Below are 23,334 nucleotides of genomic sequence, written 5' to 3'. Positions count from 1 at the left end.
CGATGGCGAGTGCAGAGAGGCCACGATGTAAAGTTTGCCAAATGTGTCACCTGATCATGAGCACAAAATTAATTTTACATATTCACCGTAGTGGCTTTCTGAAAAGACTGAGTTGTTCACAAACAAAGCATATCTGTCCATCACGTCATATCAGAGCATGACCATGCCACAGAAAGTGTAAAGACATCTTGTATCTGAAAATATGTGTTTGCTTTGGGTGCTTAGTACACCTTCTTTCATTAAATACAATTTGATGCATGTTATGTTTACCTCCTGGGTAGAAAAAGAGAAGTGTCATTGTGGACATTTGCGGAGATCATCTTCTACCTTCTCCAGATATTACAGACTGAATACTATAGTTCTCATCTGATGTGGCATACTATCGTCCACGTCAGCAGATAGCACTTTTAGTGCTGTTAGCAGACACACCTGGTGCCTGAAGCTAAAACCCAATGAGCAAATCTGAGCAAAGACATTGGGTTTTAAAAATACACTTATTTTTATTTATTTATTTATTTATTTATTATTTCTTGTTTCTCTGGGCTTCTTAAAGGGTGTTCTGATAGATGGGGCCTGCAGTAGGATGACATGGTGTGGGGTTTGAGCAGAGCAGTGCTGCCTCAGCCTTCAACAGATGCTCCAATCCAGGGAGATCTTGGGCTCAGGAGGTTTCTGCCCTTACTGCCCTCTGTACAGATTCCCATGAGGATTTCCCCTTGGAGCTCCTATGGGCTGAGACGATGAGGCATGCCTTTAACAGAGTAAGAGTAATCAATGGTCAGTTGGTAGAGCTAGGAGCTGCCTTATACTACCTCTATTTTTCAAGGATAGGTTGTATCATGATGCTCAAATAAATCAAGAACTTACCCAGTTGTTGGTACCAAACAGCTGCCAGGAAATATCTTTCCAGGTGATTCATCATAATCCCTGGCATTGTCTGGGCATTCGTAGTGGTATATGCCAATGATTATATATATGCCACCCCAAAGTGCTATTGGACCTACTCATATTAATCAAGGATTCTCTTTGAGAGGATTGTCATTGATGTCACCTTGCCTTAAGAACAGAACATGAGAGGGTACTGCTTTGTTCCAGTACTGGTGGACTATGCAACATGATACCCAGAAAGCAGTGCAGTTTTGTGGAGACACTCTTCCAAGTGATCGCCCAAGTTATAATCCCAAAACGGTTTACCAAGGCACTATGTTAATTTCATGGATACTCTGTGATCTGTTTTGGATTGTTGTGAGGCAAATGAATTTATAGCCGTGTTTACCACACACAGACAGATGTTCTGGTTAAACTCTAAGAAGATCATTCATAAGTTTATGCACAACAACACTTGGAACTTGGATAAGTAGCTTGACCCTTGTTTTTCACAAACCAAAAGGAAGGGTAACAAATTAGTGTTTTTAGGGCTTGCTGGCTATTATCACAGATTTAATCTGCAATATTTTGATGTCACCAGCCCCTTGACTGACCTTACTAAATAAGGCGCACCAGACCTGTCATTTCACTGAGAAACTGCAAACTCCTCTGTCCTGTAATCCTGTGGTTTTAGCTGCACTACTGACAGAACTGCTGACAGTAACTAATCAGAATCCAGAGTTGGACAGTGCTGTGGTGTAATGCATAATACCCATTTGATTTCAATGTTTTGTAGTTATATCTTTAATTACATTTCCTGTACTATACAAGAATCTTTGTGTTCATAATCTGTAAAACACGAGGTTGGAGCTTTGACATCCAAAAGACATGTCCGTATCAAAGACATAAGCTTTGCATTTGATCTCTGTTCCTCAGAGTATAACACACTCCGGTTTAACTAAGCTTCCACAATTTTTTGTTGTGTGACTAGTTGACTGTGTAAAAGTTTCTTTTGAAGGTGAGATGGGCACAGGATTTACAAAGAGATGCAAATTTCATATATTTACATGCCTCTGATCCTTCTCTCCTTTCAAACTATTAAGCAAGAAAGGTGTCTCCGTCGGGAAGATGAAACAATATTGTCAGTAAATAAAACGTTATTATTATTGTCTCTTTTCTGTGAGAATTAACCTTGAGGAACTTAGTAAAATCTACCTTTAAGGAATGAGGAAAAAAACAATGTTGATTCATTTTGGTAGATGACATAACAGTCAATTAGCGAATCCTTGGGAACATCACCAGTTCAGCTACACTTTGAAGCTTCCAACAGGGTATAAAAGTCCATTGAATGTCTAGTCCTCACTTACTCTCCAAAGTAAGAACAAAAAGCCTCCATCAACATGCAACGCAGTAGCTTTGCATCAGGATCCTTGTTTCTCACTGGTGGCAGAGAAAGAATCCGGGGCAGCAGCATACAGGCTGGAGGTGTCCATGGTGGAGCAGGAGGCTCTGGGGTTCGCATCTTCCACTCCTCTCAGCCCTTGTTGGTTGGTGCATATAGAGGAGGCCTTGGTGGAGGTTTCAGCTCTGGTTTAGGTCTTGGTTCAGGTCTTGGTGTAGGTTTTGGTTCAGGTATTGGTGCAAGTTCTACTGCAGTTGGTGGTGGGATTGGTGGTGCTTGGTTTGGAGGTGATGCTGCGTACAAAGGTGGTTCTGGATTCGGAGGAGCTGGTGGGGGAGCGGGTATTTTAATCCTCGACAATGAGAAGTTCACCATGAGGGTCCTCAATGAACGGTTGGCCTCCTACCTGAAAAAGGTGCACTTGTTGGAAACGGCCAATGCAGAGCTTGAGCTGAAGATCAGTCACTTTGTGGACAGCAGGACACCTACTGAACGGGACTACTCTGACTCCTTGTCTACCATCAATGAGCTCCATGATAATGTAAATCATTTAAAATTTAACTCTTTTTCTGCAGTTAGCTTAGGTTTTATAGTGTGAGAAGAATGTGGTGCATAAAACACTCATCTTGCTTTCAGAGTTTTAATCAAGACCTAAGTTAATGGCTCACACTCCTTGTCTAATCACGTTATACTTTTTTTCAGGTGAAAGTATTTGTACTTTACTCTTAGGTTATGGTAGTTTTGTAGATGGTGAGAACACTTATCCTAGAAATGCACAGTTACCTTGGCTGATGAGTTCCCTTGTCTTCTGCACGGTGATCAAGTACACTGCATATGGTTTCACTTTATGTCTTTCGGTTGATGTTTTCAGATTCTTGATGCCATCCAGTTCAGAGGTGCAGTCCATCACATCCTTAGCAATGTCACCTTGGCTGCAGATGATTTCAGGATTAAGTAAGACTTCATGAAGAACATATTGTAGATGTATTACATGAAAAGATCATATTGTAGATGCACTACAGGAGGGGAAAAAGAGGGGTTTTTTTTTTTAAAGGAATTAACACACAACGGGCCTCATTTATCAGTCTTTACATAAAGTTGTGTGCAAATATTTGCACAAGCCAAACTGAACTAAACATTTTCACCAGATTTAAAAAAGTTTTGGAAACACTGATTTTCTTCATACTTGCATGCACACATTGATAAATGCCAACCACACGTAAATGACCAAGCACATGATTTACATTTTATTTACATTTGGTGATGTCCATAAAACTCCATAAAAGACAAAGCTCCCAGAGCTGAAATGACCTGTAAAGGGCAAAAAGGTGTAGTCTTAAAAGTTAATTTTTTAGTCGTGTCTAAGGCAATAAAAATATATTATTTAACAGAGTAACAGCAACTGGAAAGGTTAAAATCCAAATGACAGAAAAGGATGAATAAGAAGTTAATTAATTGAGGTTAAAAATGTAGGTGTATATATATATATATATATAATATACAGTTGTGCCCATAAGTTTGCAGAAAAGAAAGAAAAAAAAAGTGCCCATGCAGTATCTGCTAAATCTTAATACTGTTAAAAAAATACGACGGATCATAAAAATCCCATGTTGTTGTTTATTTAGTTCTGTCCTGAATAAGCTATTTCACATAAAATATGTTTATATAAAGTCCACAAGGCAATAGTTGAATTTATAAAAAATTACCCTGTTCGAAAGCTGAATGATCCACGACTGTGTTTATGTGTTGTGAGAGTTCTTCATGAGTCCCTTGTTTGTCCTGAGCAGTTAAACTGCCCACTGCTCTTCAGAAAAATCTTTCAGGACCTGCAACATCTTCTGCATATCTGAGCTCTTTCCAACAGCAGTTATGTGAGGTTGAGATCTATCCTTTCACACTGAGGACAACTGAGGGACTCGTACATGACTATTACATAAGGTGCAGACGTTCACGGAATGTAACAAATACATTAAGAGGCAGGGGGGCGTAAATTTTTTAACAGGATGATCGGTGTAAATTGTTATTATTTTGCCTTCTGGGACACATGTAATGATATTTAGAGTCTGAAGGTCAGTACTAAATGAAAAAAAGATCTTTAAACAAAATAATAACAATCCTGTTCAAAAGTTTACATCCCCCTGGCTCTTAATGTATTGTGTTGCCTTCTGGAGCATCAGTAAATGTTTGCACCTCATGTAATAGTTGTGTACGAGTCCCTCAGTTGTCCTCTACTTGTTCACACAAGCTATTTATATTTTAAGGAAAATACTCCAATATTACATATCTGTGAGGGGTAAAAGTATGTGCACCTCTAGGATTAGCAGTTAATTTGAAGGTGAAATTAGAGTCAGGTGTTTTCAGTCAGTAGGATGATAATCCATGATGATAATCCAAAGAACAGAGATCTATCAGAGTCTGATCTTCACAACACATGTTTGCGGAAGTGTATAATGGCACGAACTAAGGAGATTTCTGAGGACCTCAGAAAAAAGTGTTGTTGATGCTCATTAGGCTGGAAAAGGTCACAAAACCATCTCTAAAGAGTTTGGACCCATCTGTGAAACATGGTGGTGGTAGTGTCAGGGTTTGGACCTGTTTTGCTGCATCTGGACCAGGACGACTCGCCATCACTGATGGAACAATGAATCTGAATTATACCAGCGAACTCTAACGGAAAATATCAGGACATCTGTCCATGAACTGAATCTGAAGAGAAAGCAGGTCATACAGCAAGACAACGATCCTAAACACACGAGTCGTTCTACCAAAGAACGGTTAAAGAAGAATAAAGATAATGTTTTGGAACGTCCGAGTCAAAGTCCTGACCTTAATCCAATAGAAATGTTGTGGAAGAACCTGAAGGGAGCAGTTCATGTGAGGAAACCCACCAACATCCCAGAGTTGATGATGTTCTGTACTGAGGAACGGGATAAAACTCCTCCGAGCCGATGGGCAGGACTGATCAACACTTACCCCAAACGTTTATCTGCAGTTATTACAGTTATTACTGCACAAGGAGCTCACACCACATACTGAAAGTACATACTGAAAGCAAGGGTGCACATACTTTTGTCACTCACAGATATGTAATATTGGATAATTTTCCTCAATAAATAAATGACCAAGTATAATATTTTTGTCTCATTTGTTTAATTGGGTTCTCTATCTACTTTTAGGAAAATTTGATGAAGTTTTATATCATATTTATTCAGAAATGTAGAAAAGGGTTCACAAACTTTCACGCCCCACTGTAAGTATCCAGACCCATAACGGAGTATATAGTTGAACACCTTTGGCAGCTGTTACAGCCTCAAGTATTTTTGGGTATGATCCGACAAGGTTTGTACACTGTTAATTGGGGATTTCTCCCTTCTCCCCCGATCGCTCGGTTTGGCCGGATTGCCGGCTCTAGGAAGAGTCCTGATTGTTCCAAACTTCTTCCATGTAAGAATTATGGAGGCCACTGAGCTCTTGGGAAGCTTCAATGCAGCAGAGATATTTTTGTAGCCTTCCCCAGATCTGTACCTCGACGCAGTCCTGTCTCTGAGCTCTGCTGCAGTTCCTTTAACCTCCTCATGGCTTGGGTTTTGCTCTCTTATTCATTTACAGCTCATCGACCTTATATAGACAGGTGTGTGCCTCTCCAAATCATGTCCAATCAGTAGACTTTGCCACAGGTGGACTCCAATCAATCTGTAGAAACATCTACAAGATGATCCAGAGAAACAGGATGCACCTGAGCTGCATTTCAAGTGTCATAGCAAACAGTCTGAGTGATATTTCAGTTTCTTCCTTTTTAACAAATTTGCAAAGTTATCACAAATCTGGTTTTGCTATACCATATGCTCTCTTTCACAGTTAAGATTATCTTAACGTTGCAATATTTTCGGGAAACTCAGCCAAGATCTGTCACCTAGTAAAGTGGTGCACAGCACTGAGCCATTTTAACATATAGACAGATATATACCAGTATATGAAAAAATGCAGTAACTTACTGAAAATTACTTTATTTTGAAGCCAGTTAATTGAGGTTTACATCATTGTTCTTATGCATAAATGTACAATCACATGGGAATGAGTTGGATACAAACATTATTCCAAAATTATGGTATTTTAATGAATAACAAATATCTTGTGTAAATGCTCCTATGGACATTATCAGCTTGATAAATGAGGCACAATGTCTTTACACAGGTATGAGAATGAGTTGGGCATGCGTCAGACTTTTGAGGCCGATATCGCTGGGCTGAAGAGGCTGCTGGATGATATCTACCTGAGCATCAAAGAGCTCACACTGCAGATTGACACACTGTATGAGGAGAAGATCTACCTCAAGAAGATCTATCAGGAGGTGATAAACCTATCCAAGCTAACAAAATGCTAAACGTATGGGAAATGTCAGGGTAATGTGGTGAAACAAGTTTTCATCAAAGTACTATACAGTGCCCTCCACTAATATTGGCACCCTTGGTAAATATGAGCAAAGAAGGTTGTGAAAAATTGTCTTTATTGTTTAACCTTTTGATCTTTTGTTAAAAAAAATTCACAAAAATATTCTGCTCTCATGGATATCAAACAATTACAAATACAACACAGGTTTATCCAAAAAAAATTATATATTTGTTAAATTTAGGTGTGCAACAATTATTGGCACCCTTTTAGTCAATACTTTGTGCCAAGATAACAGCTCTGAGTCTTCTCCTATAACGCTGATGAGGTTGGAGAATACATGGCGAGGGATCTGAGACCGTTCCTCCATACAGAACCTCTCCAGATCCTTCACATTTCTATATGGGGTTCAGGTCAGGGGACTGGGATGGTCATGGCAGGACCTTGATTTTGTGGTCAGTAAACCATTTCTGTGTTGATGTTGATGATGTTTTGGATCACTGTCCTGCTGGAAGATCCAACCACGGCCCATTTGAATCTTTCTGTCAGAGGCAGTCAGGTTTTCATTTAATATCTGTTGATATTTGATAGAGTCCATGATGCCATGTATCCTAACAAAATGTCCAGGTGCTCTGACAGAAAAACAGCCCAAAACATTAAAGATCCTCCTCCATATTTAACCGTGGGCATGAGGGACTTTTCCATACGGCCACCTCTCTGTGTGCTCCAAAACCACCTCTGTGTTTATTACCAAAAAGCTCTATTCTGGTTTCATCTGACCGTAGAACCCGATCCCATTTGAAGTTCCAGTAGTGTCTACACACTGAAGACACTCGAGTTTGTTTTTGGATGAGAGTAGAGGCTTTTTTCTTGAAACCCTTCCAAACAGCTTGTGGTGATGTCGGTGACTTCAGATTGTACTTTTGGAGACTTTCTGACCCCAAGACACAACTAACTTCTGCAGTTCTCTTTTTGGCCTCTTCACAGTGTGTTGAGATGATATAGTCACACATCCAATTCCAACTGGATTCATAACATCTCCAGTTGACTGGAACTTCTTAATTATTGCCCTGATGGTGAAATGGGCATTTTCAGTGCTTGTGCTATTTTCATATAGACACGCCCATTGTGTGGAGCTCAACAACCTTTTGCCGCACATCACAGCTACATTCCTCGCTCTTACCCATTGTTATGAATGACTAACGGAATTTGGCCTGTGTGTTACCTTTATTTATACTCCTATTAAACAGGAAGTCATGCTTGAACAATTTCCTGTTCCTAGTCACCCAGGTGTACTAAAATTTTTTAAATATCATTGGGAATATACTTCAAATATATTTTTCTCAGTTCATGGGGATTCCAATAATTGTTGTACACCTATATTTGTATTTTTTATAAACCTGCAATTGTTTGAGGTCCATGAGAGCAGACTGTTTTGGTGGATATTTTTAACAAAAGATCAAAAGGTTAAAGAATAAAAACAGTTTTCTCAGCCTTCTTTGCTCATATTTACCAAGGGTGCCAATATTAGTGGAGGGCATTGTAATAATAATAATAATAATAATAATAATAATAATAATAATAACAATACGACTAATAATAATAATACTCTTTATTTATATAGCACCTTTCATACAAAAGGCAGTTCAAAGTGCTTTACAAAAAAAAAAAAAAAGATGGCAGCATTCAAAAAACTAATAAATAGTTAAAATAAAAATATTTCCTAAAAGAGCTGCCTCCTTATGAGTGCACGTCCCTAAGAACAGAATACAGTAAAACAGTTAAGGAAATACATTAAAAGCTGAAAAGAGAAAGAAAGAAAAATCTTTTTTAAGATTAACTAAATGGCGGAGTCATGTTTTGATCATTTTTAATAACTAAAACAAAAGGGAAAGTTACTACATATTTATTTATTTATTTATTTTATCATTTGTAATTAATGATCAAAAAATTGCTTAATGATATTTAAAAGCTATTCAGTTTCCTCTGTGAGAGAGAACTGAACAGAAGTCAATCACTGGTATTTATTTAAATCACATTTATGGATAAGTGAGTTAAGGAGCACAGCATCTTAAACATCTCCTCAAACTCTGATGTATTTCAAGGAAATGGTGGCAACACGCAGCCAGATGAGCGGACAGATTAACGTGGAGGTGGACGCTGCACCACAGCAGGATCTCACCAGCGTCCTGCAAGACATCCGTTATTACTACGAGACTGTTGCTCTCAAGAACCGGAGAGAGCTCGAGGGCTGGTTCAAGGGCAAGGTGGGTTCCTCCTGGTATACAAATGATCAAAACTCCTGTTTTTAAAGTACTACCTTGTGCAGTAATAACTGCAGAAAACGTTTGGGGTAACTGTTGATTAGTCCTGCACATCGGCTTGGAGGAATTTTATCCCGTTCCTCAGTACAGAACATCTTCAACTCTGGGATGTTGGCGAGTTTCCTCACATGAACTTCTTGCTCCAGGTTACACCAGATACTGAAAGCACATACATTTACCACGCACAGATATGTAATATTGGATCATTTTCAATAAAGAAATTATTTTTTTTCAATAAAGGGTGCTACCAAGGGTGCTTTATTGAAAAAATTTCATTTTTTCAATAAAGAAATTAATAAGTATAATATTTCTGTCTCATTTGTTTAACTGGGTTCTCTTTATCTACTTTTAGGACTTGTGTGAAAATCTGATGACGTTTTAGCTCATATTTATGCAGAGATACAGAAGATTTTAAAGGGCTCACAAACTTTTAAAGACCACTGTATGTGATAAGAGTATAAAGAAAGTCTCTAGCAAACTAGCACAGACACACATGTCCTTGAACATTGGTGATTCTGAGTGTGTGCACATTCTGTATTTTTCCACTTCTGCAGTTAGAACATTACGACATACAGTAACTTCAAGGCTCAAAGAATACAGAGTACAGAGACAAAACGAAATGCATATGTATAAAGAGTTCCACCTCAATAACTCCTGTTTTCCATTGGCAGTTGGAGACCCTGAAAAAAGACCCTGCTATCAGCACAGAGACCACAGGGACCTCCCAAACAGAAATGAATACGGAGAAAATCACCGTGCAAGGTCTGGATCTCCAGCTCCAGTCGATGCTGGCCGTGGTGAGATTTACATATCAGCTTTTGTATGTATTGCCAGGTGGGATTGTAGTCTCAGAATATAGCAAATGTTAACTAAGAGGTTGTTTATAGTGTAATGTAGTCAAGCAAACAAAAAAACATTGTATAGGTGTTTACAATATAAATATTTTATAAAACCTTGCCACATTGTCTTACCATAGAAAGAATCCTTGGAGGAAAAACTTTCAGAGACACAGAATTTCTATGCAGCGCAGCTGTCAGGATACCAACTGCAGGTGAGCCATGATGAGCACTCATTTAAAGTCATTATTGCTTTAAAAACAAGTTTCAAAGAAATGGCACATTAATTCAAGCTCAAATAATATACATTATAGATTTACGTTATAATAAAAGCCCAGACACTACAGAGCAGGGCTTTTTAGAATTTTTGTAATTGACTTATAATGATAATGAGTCTTTATTGGTTACATATACATTACAGCACAGTGAAATTCTTTTTCTTCACATAACCCTCGCAGTTTAGGAAGTTGGGGTCAGAGCGCAGGGTCAGCCATGATATAGCGCCCCCTTCTAGCAGAGAGGGTTAAGGGCCTTGCTCAAGGGCCCAACAATGGCAGTTTGGCAGTGCTGGGGCTTGAACCCCCCGACCTTCCAATCAGTAACCCAGAGCCTTAACCACCAAGCCACCACTGCCCCTATATGCTATGCAATATATGCTATGCATATTCACTGTGTATGTTAAAATATGTCCAGTAGACGACGTGACCAACCAGTTATAAAGACCAGACATACCAGGCATTAGGGATTCATGTGTTGCTGTGAAATGGGCGGGACTATCGATTAACCAGTTTCTACATCCCAATAGTTGCTATTTTCTGAGAATTTTAGAAACCACCTAACCAATGGTGACTTGTAGAAACATGCCATCGTATGTAAAGTGCATCAAATGAGTAATTAATTTGTATGTTTTCCAAAACAAAGGTGACAAGTCTGGAGGAACAACTGCTGCAGCTTCGTGCTGATCTTGAGCACCAAGGTCATGATTATCAGATGCTACTCGACATCAAGACCAGACTGGAGCTGGAGATCGCTGAGTACCGGAGACTGCTGGATGTAGGGGCCAGCGGAAGGTAAATTAAATACTATTAAATTAAATGAAATCTTATTAAGTCCCTCTTTTTGTCCATATAATGTATCTCTGATAGTTCAGAGTTGTTTACTCTTGCCCACATAGCTGGAATGGATAAAAGAATGTGCAAATTCCCGGTCCACAAATGAATCATGTACACAACAAGGTAAAGTATCTAACGTCATTGTTGTCCTTTTCTGTTCCACCAGTGCCTTAGTTATGTCAGGCCAACTCCATCAACGAACTCCGTTTCCTAAAACGCTCCATGGCCTAGGGACACAGACATGGCGGGCCCATACTACACTTCCCAGAATCCACTACCGCTGACACACTCACAATCACCAGACTTCTGAATGCACTCATCTGTTCCCAGTCACTCAAACATTCAAAGAGACTTTCACACCACGCATGTTGCAAAGTAACGGTCAGTTTGTGTTTACATCTGAACTTACTAAGCCTTCGTTTCTGTGATCGTTATTCTAGTATCGAATCTGATTGTTTCCTTGTTTTCCCTCTGAATGCTGTTTGCTGATTGCCTGACTATGGCTTGTTCTCTGACTCTGAAGTTGTCTAATGATTTGGATTTGTCTGTCAGCCCCTTAATAAATAACTCTAACTGCAATTGCATACGTCTCAGCCTATTATCTCTGACAAGTTGCTACCAGCAAGAGCTCTGCTCTACGGAAGATACCACCTCAGAAGAGAAGGTTGACGAGAGGGCTTTCACCTGCTGAATAACGTCAACCAAAGTCATGATGGAATGTATTTCACTAAGCATTTCATTCAAGTAATAAAGATAAAATTTCAATCATGATGGTAGTTTGTGTTTACTGTTTCACACACACACACACACGCACAGACACACACACATCAAAGAATCATAACTGTCAGTTCAGCAATATACGATGTGTGTAATCCATCTGTAACTATGTTAACTACTGTTAACATATTATTTAAGGCATAACTTAATATAATTCTGTATTAAAGCTGAGGTTTAGTGTTAACTAGTCATGCTAAATAATGCTGTAAATAATGTCACTGTAACTGACTACACTGCATTAAAGCATGTGTTCCTAGTTTAACTTCAATAACGGGATATAATATTAGATGTTGCTAAGCAAATTCATAAATTTCCACTATGAAACTGATTGTTTGGCTTGTTTTTTCTTAATAAATATCGATAATAATGTTTTAAAATCATATTTCTACTACGTTGTTAATGTTCAGCTGTTTATGTAAGGGCCATAAACATTACAGTTTCACAGTTTTAGTTGATTCTTGGGTAGGGATGGATTAGTAAGTCCTGGGCCCTTTCGCAGGCACATCTTCCCACCCCAATATGGATAAAAACAGTACATGGAGCCCTGACCACACCCCAACTAGCCTTGCAACACATGCAGAAAAGAAAAACACAACAAAAATGCATTCATTAGTACTTTACGAGGACTACACATTATTGCTCTTTGGGTTGGCAGGTCTAAGACTGTATATGAAGACAAACATGTACACAACCAGGAACACAGTGTATACCTCTATTCCATTTCAGCCAGATCATCCATGCAGCCACTCACCTGGCTACTATCATCATTCGGATCATTTATCTCCAGGTCCATTCTCGCCAAGCATCCAGTTTAAGTTGACCTTCATCCTTGTATATATTCACATCATTATTTTTAAGTTTGGCTCACCCAGTCATCTTTCATTACACTCAACTTTGCTTTCAGGCTAATCCTGAATGCAAAACTAAACTTGTCTCCCAGACTAATAATATTTCATCTCATCTAGATGTATTACTTTACATATATTGTTTATTGCTGTGACATTTTTCAACCCTGTTACAGTAAAATTCTGTCACTGGCCATCATGAGCAGATTTTACAACAAATTGTGGACCAACTGCAAAAGTAGTCCACAGATTGGTTCACAGTCTGTTCAGCCAGTGGTGGCATCCCCTGGAGGGTGGTCTTCCCATGCAACCCTATCACCAGCCACCATACCGAACCCCGTTATCCAGCTTCAGAGTGGTACAATGGTGAGCCAGGTCATTGTCAGGGGTTTCGGTTACAGCGTTCTCCAGAGTTCAAGCTACAGCTCTCCTGTTTTCCTCCCAAGCACTCCAAGGTCACTCATGTGATCTTTTTACTCATGGCTAGAGCTCTCACGTTTCCAGCTTGGGAACAGCAGTCGACACTGTGCTCCTCCTTTGATGAGTTTGTGGACAACCTCCACTGAACATTTTACAGTGCCGTTGGTGGGAGCAAGGCAGTTCCATGGTCAGTAGCAGACTATGCCATTAAGTTCCACACTCTGGCAGCTGAGAGTACGTGAGCCTCTCTGGAGCAGTGATGGCCAGTTCTCAACAGCACCTGTTGGAGGAACTTAAGGATCTGCCATTGTGCTTAGAACAGTTGTATAACATAGACATTCATTTTGATAATCACTTGTGAGAGTGAAGAAATTGGAAATCAGAGGGTCTCCGACATCCAGTGGCATGGCATGTTGTGCAAATGGTCCCTTCCCTTTGCTCTCTTCTGAACCCCCAGAGTAATCCATGCTGTTGGGTAGTACACATCTCTCTGCCAGGAGCGGGATCTGCATGTTCTACAGGGCAGGTGTCTTTACTGAGGTAAACTAGGGCATTTTAGGTCCAAGTGTCCCAAACTTCAGGGAGTAGCCTACCCCAGGAGCCTAGATCTGAGGTGGACCTAAGGCATTCTCCCTTTAATTAGGGCATTTTCCTCTTGGCAATGATTTCCTTTTGAGTTGCTGCAGCAGGCATCCATTTTTTCCAAGCTGGACTTGTGCAGCACTTGTATCTGAGTGTAGGGATTATGTCTCCCGGCAGGCCTGGGAACACCTGGGAATCCCCCAGGAGGAACTGGAATCGGTCACTAGAGAAAGGGAGGTCTGGTCTGTCCTACTTCGTATGCTGTCACTGCGACCCTTACCAGGATAAGTGGTGTAGAAAACGAATGGTTAAAATTGTATTAGAAATGAATGTTGCTATATAAATAATTTTCATGTTCATTATTATTATATTGTAGACTCATGGTGCTAGTGTTTCTCATTCATCCATTCACACACACTACCATGCAAGGTGCTAGCCTGCCATTGGCAGCACCTTGGGGTTCAGTGGCGAGTGCAGAGAGGCCGTGATGGTGACTGCAGAGAGGCCGTGAAGGTGGGTAAAGAGAGGCCGTGAAGGTGTGTAAAGAGAGGCCGTGATGGTGAGTGCAGAGAGGCAGTGATGGTGACTGCAGAGAGGCCGTGAAGGTGGGTAAAGAGAGGCCGTGATCACGAGTGCAGAGAGGCCATTAAGGTAAGTAACAAGAGGCCTTGAGTTGTCATTTTATTAGGCATCTCTCTTTCCAACTACATACAGTAAAGCATCTGGAGCTTATTAGACAAATCTGTGGCCGTTGTTAATCGTAATATACTCTATGTTCACAGGTTATTGGAAGTAATTAAGGCTTATGCAGATGCAAAACTTTGAGTAGATCTATCTAGACGAAATAGAAATGGCATTTCTGCACAATATTAACTGCTATTTTGAAGGTGAGATCGGCATAGGTTATAGGAGAGTGATGCAAATGTACATATTTGCATTGCAGTGATCTTTCTCTTCTCTCAAACTATTAAACAAGAAAGCTATCTCCATCGGAAAGATGAAACAATCTTGTCAACATATAAATATAGAGCAAAAACCTATGTAAAACTGAGAGGTGGTACCATACATGCCCCTGGCAGAGTAGCTGTCAATCATATAATCTTAAAATCTACCTTTAAAGGCATGAACCCATTACAAAAACAGCTTTTTATTTATTTAATTTACATAAATTGCAATTTGTGAATTCATGGGAACCTCACCTGTTTAGCTACAGTTTGAAGCCAGGGTATAAAAGTTTGTTGAATATCTAGTCTTCGCTCACTATCCAGAGTAAGACCAAAAAGCCTCCATCAACATGGCCAGCACCCTCACAACACATGGTAGCTTTCGATCAAGATCCTTGCCCATCGGTGTCAGAAGTGGAAGCCAGGTCTGCAGCTTACTGGCAGGAAGTGTCCATGGTGGTGCAGGAGGCTCCGGGATTCACATCTCCCAAGCCTCTCAGCCCTTGTCCATTAGAACATCTAGAGCAATCACTGGTGGAGGCTTTGGCTCTGCTTTAGGTCTTGGTTCCGGTCTTGGTTCCGGTCTTGTTTCAGGTATTGGTTCAGGTATTGGTGCAGGTTTTGGTGGTGGGTTTGGAAGTGGTGCTTGGTTTGGAGGTGATGCAGCATACAAAGGCAGTGCTAGGTTTGGGGGTGCCGCTGGGGAAGCAGATGTTGGAAACATCGGCAATGAGAAGTTCACCATGAGGATCCTCAATGAACGGTTGGCCTCCTACCTGAAGATGGTGCGCTTCTTGGAAAAGGCCAATGCAGAGCTTGAGTTGAAGATCAGTCAGTTTGTGGACAGCAGGACTTTACCTACTGAACAGGACTACTCTGACTCCTTGTCTACCATCAATGAGCTCCAGGCTAATGTAAATCATTTAAAATGTAACTATTTTGCTGCAGTTAGCTTAGGTTTTATAGTGCAAAAAGAATGTATAGTGCATATATGAGTCTTGTTAATGGCTCACACTCCTTTTTAAATCACTTTTTAGTTTTTTTTTTCAGGTGAAAGTATTTGTACTTTATTTATTCTTAGCTTCTTAGATGATGTTAGTTTTCATATTGTGAACAAATGGCCTAGAAATGCTGCCTTGGATGTTTTTTATCATCTTCTGTGCCATAAGTACATTGCACATGGCTTCACTTTATGTCTTTGGGTTGATTGTTTTCAGATTGTTGATGCCATTCAGTTAAAAGGTGCAGTCCATATCAACATTGACAATGCCACCTTGGATGTAGATAACTTTAGGATTAAGTAAGACCTCATATCACATGGGAAGAACATATTGTCGCTATATTACACGAGGGGAAATGGAGGTATTTTAAAAAAGAATTCATATGCAATGTCTTAACACAGGTATGAGAATGAGTTGGCTCTGCATGAGTCTGTTGAGGCCGATATCTCTGGGCTGAAGAGCCTGCTGGATGATATCTACCTGAGCATGAAAGATCTCACATTGCAGATTGGCACAATGAATGACGAGAAGGTCTACCTCAAGAAGAACCATGAGGAGGTGATGAATCTTTCCAAGCTAACAAAATTCACTTATGTCAGAGAAACTGGTGGTTTTGGATTGGTTGAAGTAGACCAAACACTAAATGGAGAAGTCATTGTTTGATGCCTTTCACATCTAAAACAGAAAGGAAAGATACAGGTCACAGATTTAAAATTTTACAAGCTATTGTAAAAATTTACACAAATTACAAGCACTTGTGAGCCAGAATTGAACAAAAGCCAATCAATGATATTTATGGATTTATGAAAATTACTTCTTGCATTGGTAAGTTAAAGCGCACAGCAGTTCAAACATCTCCTCCAACTCTGATGTATTCCAAGGAAATGGCGACTACACACAGCCAGATGAGCGGACAGATTCATGTGGAGGTGGATGCCGCACCACAGCATGCTCTCTCCAGCGTACTGGAAGACATCCGTGATCACTACGAGACCATCGCTGCCAAGAACCGGAGAGAGCTCGAGGGCTGGTTCAAGGGCAAGGTGGGTTCCTCCTGGTATACAAATAATCAAAACCAAACTACTCTCATTATAATAGGACTGAAAGAAGAATGTCAGGTTTTAGCAAATATATTTTTTATCTAATCCAAGCACATAGCTGAGCCAAAAACTGTCTCTGTGGTAGTGCTGGGATTAAAATGCCCCATTCAAGAGTCCATGATCAGTAGACATCTGAGACTAACTTATACAGAGTATCCCTTTGATTATGGTAACTAAACTATAACTCTGTTTTTGCATTGGCAGTTGGAGACCCTGAAACAAGAGGTTGCTACCAGCACAGAGACCACAGCAACATCCAATACAGCACTGAGTATAGAGAAAACCAAAGTGCAGGGCCTGGAACACGAGCTACAGACTGTTCTGGCCGTGGTAAGGTTTACTTATCAGCATTTGTCTGTATAGACCACTTCTGTGCACATCCTTTTTGCAAAAAGACCAGAGAAGTCTATAACCCTGAAGCTACTTGGTTATAATCTGACTTAAGAAGCTATCAAAAATTTTATTTAGGAGTCAGATTGACATAACTTAAAATGTTATTCACTTATCGTTAACAATAAAAGAGAGGGAGCATTATTCAGCTAAATTAATACTTTTAAATGGTGTAATTCTAGAAGATTCTTGTGGCTTGACATCCTATCAATGGATAGATTATGCTAAGTGGTGGTCTAGCCTGCATTTACCAAAAATATATACAAGCTACACAGGTTTGTTAAAGCAATGTACATTAACTATGATAGCTAACTAGCAAGTTATACCTATTAAATTCACTTATATGATAGATAGCTACTTACTTGAGATGACTGCAAAGACGAACTGCCTAACTGCTAACTGCCTCCTGAAAACCATCTTCTACTGGAAACTTAGTAAGGATATCTGATTCAACAGCATACAGTGGTGCTTAAACGTTGGTCAGCCCTTTAGAATTGTCTATATTTCTGCATAAATATGACCTAAAACATCATCAGATTTTCACACGAGTCCTAAAAGTAAACAAAGCAAACCTGGTTAAACAAATGAGACAAAAATATTATACTCTGTCATTTATTTATTGAGGAAAATGATCCAATATTACATATCTGTGAGGGGTAAAAGTATGTGCACCTCTAGGATTAGCAGTTAATGTGAAGGTGAAATTAAAGTCAGTGGGATGACGATCAGGAGTGAGTGAGTGAGCGTCCTGTTTTATTTAAAGAACAGGGATCTATCAGAGTCTGATCTTCACAACACGTGTTTGTGGAAGTGTATCATGGTACGAACAAAGGAGATTTCTGAGGACCTCAGAAAAAGAGTTGTTGAAGCTCATAAGGCTGAAAAGGGTCACAAAACATCTCTAAAGAGTCTGGACTCCACCAATCCACAGTCAGACAGATTGTGTAGAAATGGAGGAAATTCAACACCATTGTTCCCCTCCCCAAGAGTGGAGACCAACAAAGATCTCTCCAAGAGCAAGATGTGTAATAGTCCACTAGGTCACAGAGGAACCCAGGGGAACTTTTAACCATCTAAAGCCCTCTCTCTCGTTGGCTAATGTTAATGTTCATGAGTCCACCATCAGGAGAACACTGAACAACAATGGTGTGCATGGCAGGGCTGCAAGGAGAAAGCCACTGCTCTCTAAAAATAACATTGCTGCCGCTCTGCAGTTTGTTAAACATCACGTGGATGAGACAGAAGACTACTGGAAAAATGTTTTGTAGATGGATGAGACCAAAATAAGAATTTTTTGGTTTAAGTGAGAAGAGTTATGTTTGGGGGCACACGGTGGCTTAGTGGTTAGCACGTTCACCTCACACCTCCAGGGTCCGGGATTCAAGTCCCGCCGGGGCCATGTGTGTGCGGAGTTTGCATGTTCTCCCCGTGCTGCGGGGTTTCCTCCGGGTACTCCGGTTTCCTCCCCCAGTCCAAAGACATGCATGGTAGGCTGATTGGCGTGTCTAAAGTGTCCGTAGTGTATGAATGGGTGTGTGAGTGTGTATGTGATTGTGCCCTGCGATGGACTGGCACCCTGTCCAGGGTGTACCCCGCCTTGTGCCCCATGCTCCCTGGGATAGTCTCCAGGTTCCCCGCGACCCTGAGGAAGGAGTAAGCGGTAGAAGATGGATGGAAGATGGAAGTTATGTTTGGAAAAGGAAAACACTGCATTCCAGCATAAGAAACTTCTCCCATCTGTGAAACATGGTGGTGGTAGTGTCATGGTTTGGACCTGTTTTGCTGCATCTGGACCAGGACAACTCGCTTCACTGATGGAACAATGAATTGTGATCACTGAATTACATCAGTGAATTCTAAAGGAAAATAACAGTTCATCAGTGATGAACTGAATCTGAAGAGAAAGTGGGTCATGCAGAAAGACAATGATCCTAAACACACAAGATGTTCTACCAAAGAACGGTTAAAGAAGAATAAAGTTAATGTTTTGGAAAGGCCGAGTCAAAATCCTGACCTTAATCCAGTAGAAATGTTGTGGAAGAACCTGAAGCGAGCAGTTCATGTGAGGAAACCCACTTATTGATGCACAAGGAGCTCACACCACATACTGAAAGCAAAGGTGCACATACTTTTACCCCTCACAGATATGTAATATTGGATCATTTCCCTCAATAAATAAATGACCGAGTATAATATTTTTGTCTCATTTGTTTAATTGGGTTCTCTTTATCTACTTTTAGGACTTGTGTGAAAAGTTGATGAAGTTTTAGGTCACATTTATGAAGACATAGAAAATTTTTAAGGGTTCACAAACTTTCAAGCACCACTGTGCATGCTCTTAAAACTCATTATAGTCTCCCTCCATTTTTCTGCATCCAGGAGGCACAGCTGAGGTCAGGGTGACGTGTCTCACTCAGGGGTCTATTGACTGGTTAAAATATGGCCTCAGAATATAGCAAATGTTAACTTAGTGTTTGTTTATTGTACACTACTGCATGAAAATATAAAGCCATTGCATATGTGTTTACAACATAAACATTAACCAAATCCTTACTACTTCATCTCACCACAGAAAACATCCTTGGGGGTAAAACTGTCAGAAACACAGGCTTTATACACTGCGCAGTTGTCAGGATACCAACTGCAGGTGAGGCTTGAGGAACACTAATGGAGGCATTAATGATTTGTGTGCTGTTGCTATTAGTATTATAGTATTATATATAAGTATTAATCTATTAGTATTATAGTATTATATATAAGTATTATCCTATAAGTATTATAGGAAGACTTTTACATTTAAGTAATGCCCATGAGGAGTTAAGGCTCCTCTTAGATGGAGGGATAGTACCAGTGATGGCTCGTACAAACATGCTATGGTACAGTAATGTGGATCAAATAAGTAATTAATTTGTATGTTTTCCAAACTCAGGTGACAAGTTTGGAGGAACAGCTGCTGCAGCTTCGCGCTGATCTGGAGCGTCAAGGTGTTGATTATCGGATGTTGCTGGACATCAAGTCCAGACTGGAGCTGGAGATCGCAGAGTACCGGAGACTGCTGGATGTAGGGGCCAGCGGAAGGTAAATAAAATCCATAGAAATCAAAGTAAATCCCTCTTCTGGTCCATCTTCTGTGTCTCTGAACTTTCACAGATATTCTTAGCTTGTATAGATAAGACAATGAATTAATTCTCAATCTATAAATTAATTATTAATATAAAATAAATTATCTATTGTCGTCATTATTATTATCTGCCTGTATTTCACCAGCACTTTACTCATTACTGGAGAGACATGTGTTACCAAGTCTGGACCCAAGATTGCCTCTGCTCTCAGACCCGCACCTCCAGAAGCAGGTGCTACCACACCTGAAGTTCCAACTGAAGCTGCTCCCAGTCCCAATTGAATCTGCTTCCGGGCCCGTACCTCCAGAAGCAGGTGCTACCACACCTGCAGTCCCAATTAAATCTGCTACTGGACTTAGACCTCCGGTTGACCAAGCTACCAGACCCAGACCCAGACCCAAGAATGAAGAGCAGGTTAATGAGAAGGTCTCCTCCACCACCACAACTATTGACTAACAACAATTTTTAAAAAATGTTCACTAAATGTTTCAGTTGAGAAATAAACATAACCTTTCAATCATGACCCTACTTTGATTTTATTTTTTCACACAAACCATCAACTTCAAAAAACAATACACGTGTAATTCATCTGTAGTGAAAAATGAGGTAATAAATTATTATAAAGTACTGTATATTACAGTACATTACTAATTGTGTAATTATGGATTTTACCAATTAACCACTACAACCATATTAATTAAGACATAAGTTACTATAATTCCTTATTAAAGCTGATGGTTAGAGTTTGTTTGTGTTAACTAGTGCTGTGAATAACGCTGATATAAGAACATCTCAGTATAAAACATGACCAATTCAACTCACTAACACTCCATTCAAACCTGCATGCATACTATAGGAACTGATCAAATTATTATTTCCTCTATGAAACTATTTATATGCCTTGTTTTATTCCTAATGAATATGAACAATTATGTTTTCAATTATATTACCACTACATCGATGATATTCAGCTGTTTATTCCTGGGCTATTTTAATATTTTAAGCAAAGGCAAAGATTACAAACATCACTTCATTTTAGGGAGGAATGGATTAGCTGTTTACAAGCTTGTCTCCCATGGTGCCTGCCCCGCCCTGCCCCACCCTGCCCTGCCCTGCCCTGCCCCGCCCTGCCCCGCCCTGCAATCAAACACATTATTCCTCTTCAGGGTTGGCAGGTCAAAGACATGAAGACAAACATGGACACTGCAGTGGAGACCATGAACATGGCGTATAGCTCTGTTCCCACCCAGATCTCACCCAGCACGTCTGTGCACCACTCACTAAGTCACATCGTTCAGATCATTTATCTCCATGTACATGCAGCTTCCTGTCACGTCGCAAGACGTAAGGGAGTAGGATATTGAAGCAATTGCTGTTAAGAGCTTTTATTAAAGGAGACAGGCAGTTAATCCAAAACGTGAAACAGATGCATAGTCAGTCCCGAACATAACCAGTGCTAAGCGCTGGCAGATGAAAACAATAAGCTACACCCCAAACAACAACCAATAACAGAACAGGGAGGAGACTGAACAGAAACAAAACAAACGCATGTGTCCACAGTAAACAATGTTATGGTTGTCCACATTCGAAGAGCGGGCGCTCACACACCTTGCTCGTGCATGTGTGCGCCCTCCGGCTCTCAAAGCGTGCTAGCTAAAGGGGAAATCATGACACTTCCCATATAATCCCATAGAATCCTAAATACGAACCTTGTCTCCCAGTTTAATAAATCTGTTACTTTGCTTAGATTTCTTACTATAAATATATGACCAGTATCCCAGAGCCTTAACTGCCAAGCCGCCGACAAGCTGCCGGAACCTCCTAATGTTTAGATTAGCACAACCAAATTGTTCTCTTTTTTTCATATTTCAGAAAATGGTCGGCAGTTTTCAGTTATTGCTTGATGATTTTACACAATTTGTTAAGATTTTAAAAGAATCTTTTGAAGAATCAAATATAAAAATGATACAAACCTCCACAGACAATACAGGCAAAGGCATCTCTGTCTGCTGCTGCTTGGACATCAGTCAGGGACACTGTTGTCCTGCGACTGGAATAAATCCATGAGTTTGCTGCCACAACAACCTCTTCAATTGTGTCCAGAACATCTTGGAGGCAAGTATCTTCTCATCGACTGTGCATGAAGTTGTAATGAATTTTATTTATAATGAAATGCAGCAGTTTCTGTACCTCAGTCTCCTGCATTTAGTTTCTCGTGGCTGCAGGAGCAACAGCAAATACTTTCCATGCGTTCTGTTTCCAATATGCTGATCCTGTACAGTAAATAATTTATAAAACATAAACATGAGACATCATGGCTCAAGAAGGTAGGGTGGTGATCTCAACACTAGATGGTTGTTGGGTTGACAACACTCGTCCTGTCATGTGGAAGATAACAGGGATTTGTTTCTGAGATAGATAGATAGATAGATATATATATATATATATATATATATATATATATATATATATATATATATATATATATATATATATAATGTTCCTGTTCCTGTTGAAAATACAACTATAATAAACTATTCAAAATGTTCAGTTATCCAGCACTTCCTCTCGTTGGCCATCAGTCAGGAGCAGTGTGTCCTCTTGTCCGAGGCCATCTTTAACTTTACTGACAATATCCAGAACAGAAGCCTCAAACTCAGAAAAACCTTCATCATGTTTTGCTTGTCTCCAACTTGCCATCCAGAAGTTCAGCAATGAAAACACTCCTAAATATTTATAAAAAAAAATAATTAAAAAAACTATTTATAAAAACTAAAGCAGTTGTGCACATTTGATATTAGCGAGTATCCTGTTCCTGCACATTATATGTTAGCATGCATGCTGCAGTTTGATTTCTCTCGCTTAGCCACAACATAAACGACTAACGCACTGAAAGCAGGTAATCCTGTTGTAATGTTAAATCATCTGAGGTTTGTGGTTATGGCCAGAGTTGCAAGAAAGTAGTTCCCAGTAATTTTAATAAAGAGGTCATTGTTTTATATGTTATTGTACTGCGATGCTAAAATAGTCTACTAGGTGTAGCATATTCAGTCTTGTTTGGAAAAACCTTTGGAAAGTTTTTGCATAGTAGCTCTGGGAACTGCAGAAGAACCAGTCACAGAACCCGCAGCTGCACCGACTGGAAGAGCGAGAAGGGTTGGGTGTTACTGGTGGATTAGGTGAGCACGCCGCACTGATGTTCTCACCGTGCAACTCATAATGC

At 40.0% G+C, this 23,334-nt stretch overlaps 2 protein-coding genes across 2 annotated transcripts; both read left to right on the top strand.

Annotated features, from left to right (window-relative positions):
• The first annotated feature begins 2,214 nt into the window (after positions 1-2,214).
• Positions 2,215-11,509, top strand: LOC108257049 (keratin, type I cytoskeletal 13). The gene is made up of 8 exons (XM_017454449.3): positions 2,215-2,810; positions 3,141-3,223; positions 6,464-6,620; positions 8,764-8,925; positions 9,654-9,779; positions 9,959-10,033; positions 10,740-10,888; positions 11,097-11,509. The coding sequence occupies exons 1-8, from the start codon at positions 2,268-2,270 to the stop codon at positions 11,212-11,214; spliced, it is 1,413 nt and encodes a 470-aa protein (XP_017309938.3). The 5' UTR covers positions 2,215-2,267; the 3' UTR covers positions 11,215-11,509.
• A 3,275-nt stretch (positions 11,510-14,784) lies between these two features.
• Positions 14,785-20,629, top strand: LOC108257048 (keratin, type I cytoskeletal 50 kDa). Its single transcript, XM_017454448.3, has 8 exons — positions 14,785-15,412; positions 15,716-15,798; positions 15,901-16,057; positions 16,381-16,542; positions 16,804-16,929; positions 19,562-19,636; positions 19,919-20,067; positions 20,257-20,629. Exons 1-8 carry the CDS (start codon positions 14,849-14,851, stop codon positions 20,390-20,392), a joined length of 1,452 nt encoding a protein of 483 aa, XP_017309937.1. The 5' UTR covers positions 14,785-14,848; the 3' UTR covers positions 20,393-20,629.
• Positions 20,630-23,334: the final 2,705 nt, after the last annotated feature.

The sequence above is a fragment of the Ictalurus punctatus genome, chromosome 24, assembly GCF_001660625.3.
Source record: "Ictalurus punctatus breed USDA103 chromosome 24, Coco_2.0, whole genome shotgun sequence".
In the NCBI taxonomy this organism is placed as follows: Eukaryota; Metazoa; Chordata; class Actinopteri; order Siluriformes; family Ictaluridae; genus Ictalurus; species Ictalurus punctatus.
The sequence above is the reverse complement of the archived record's forward strand: the minus strand, read 5'-3'. Positions and strand labels throughout refer to the sequence as shown.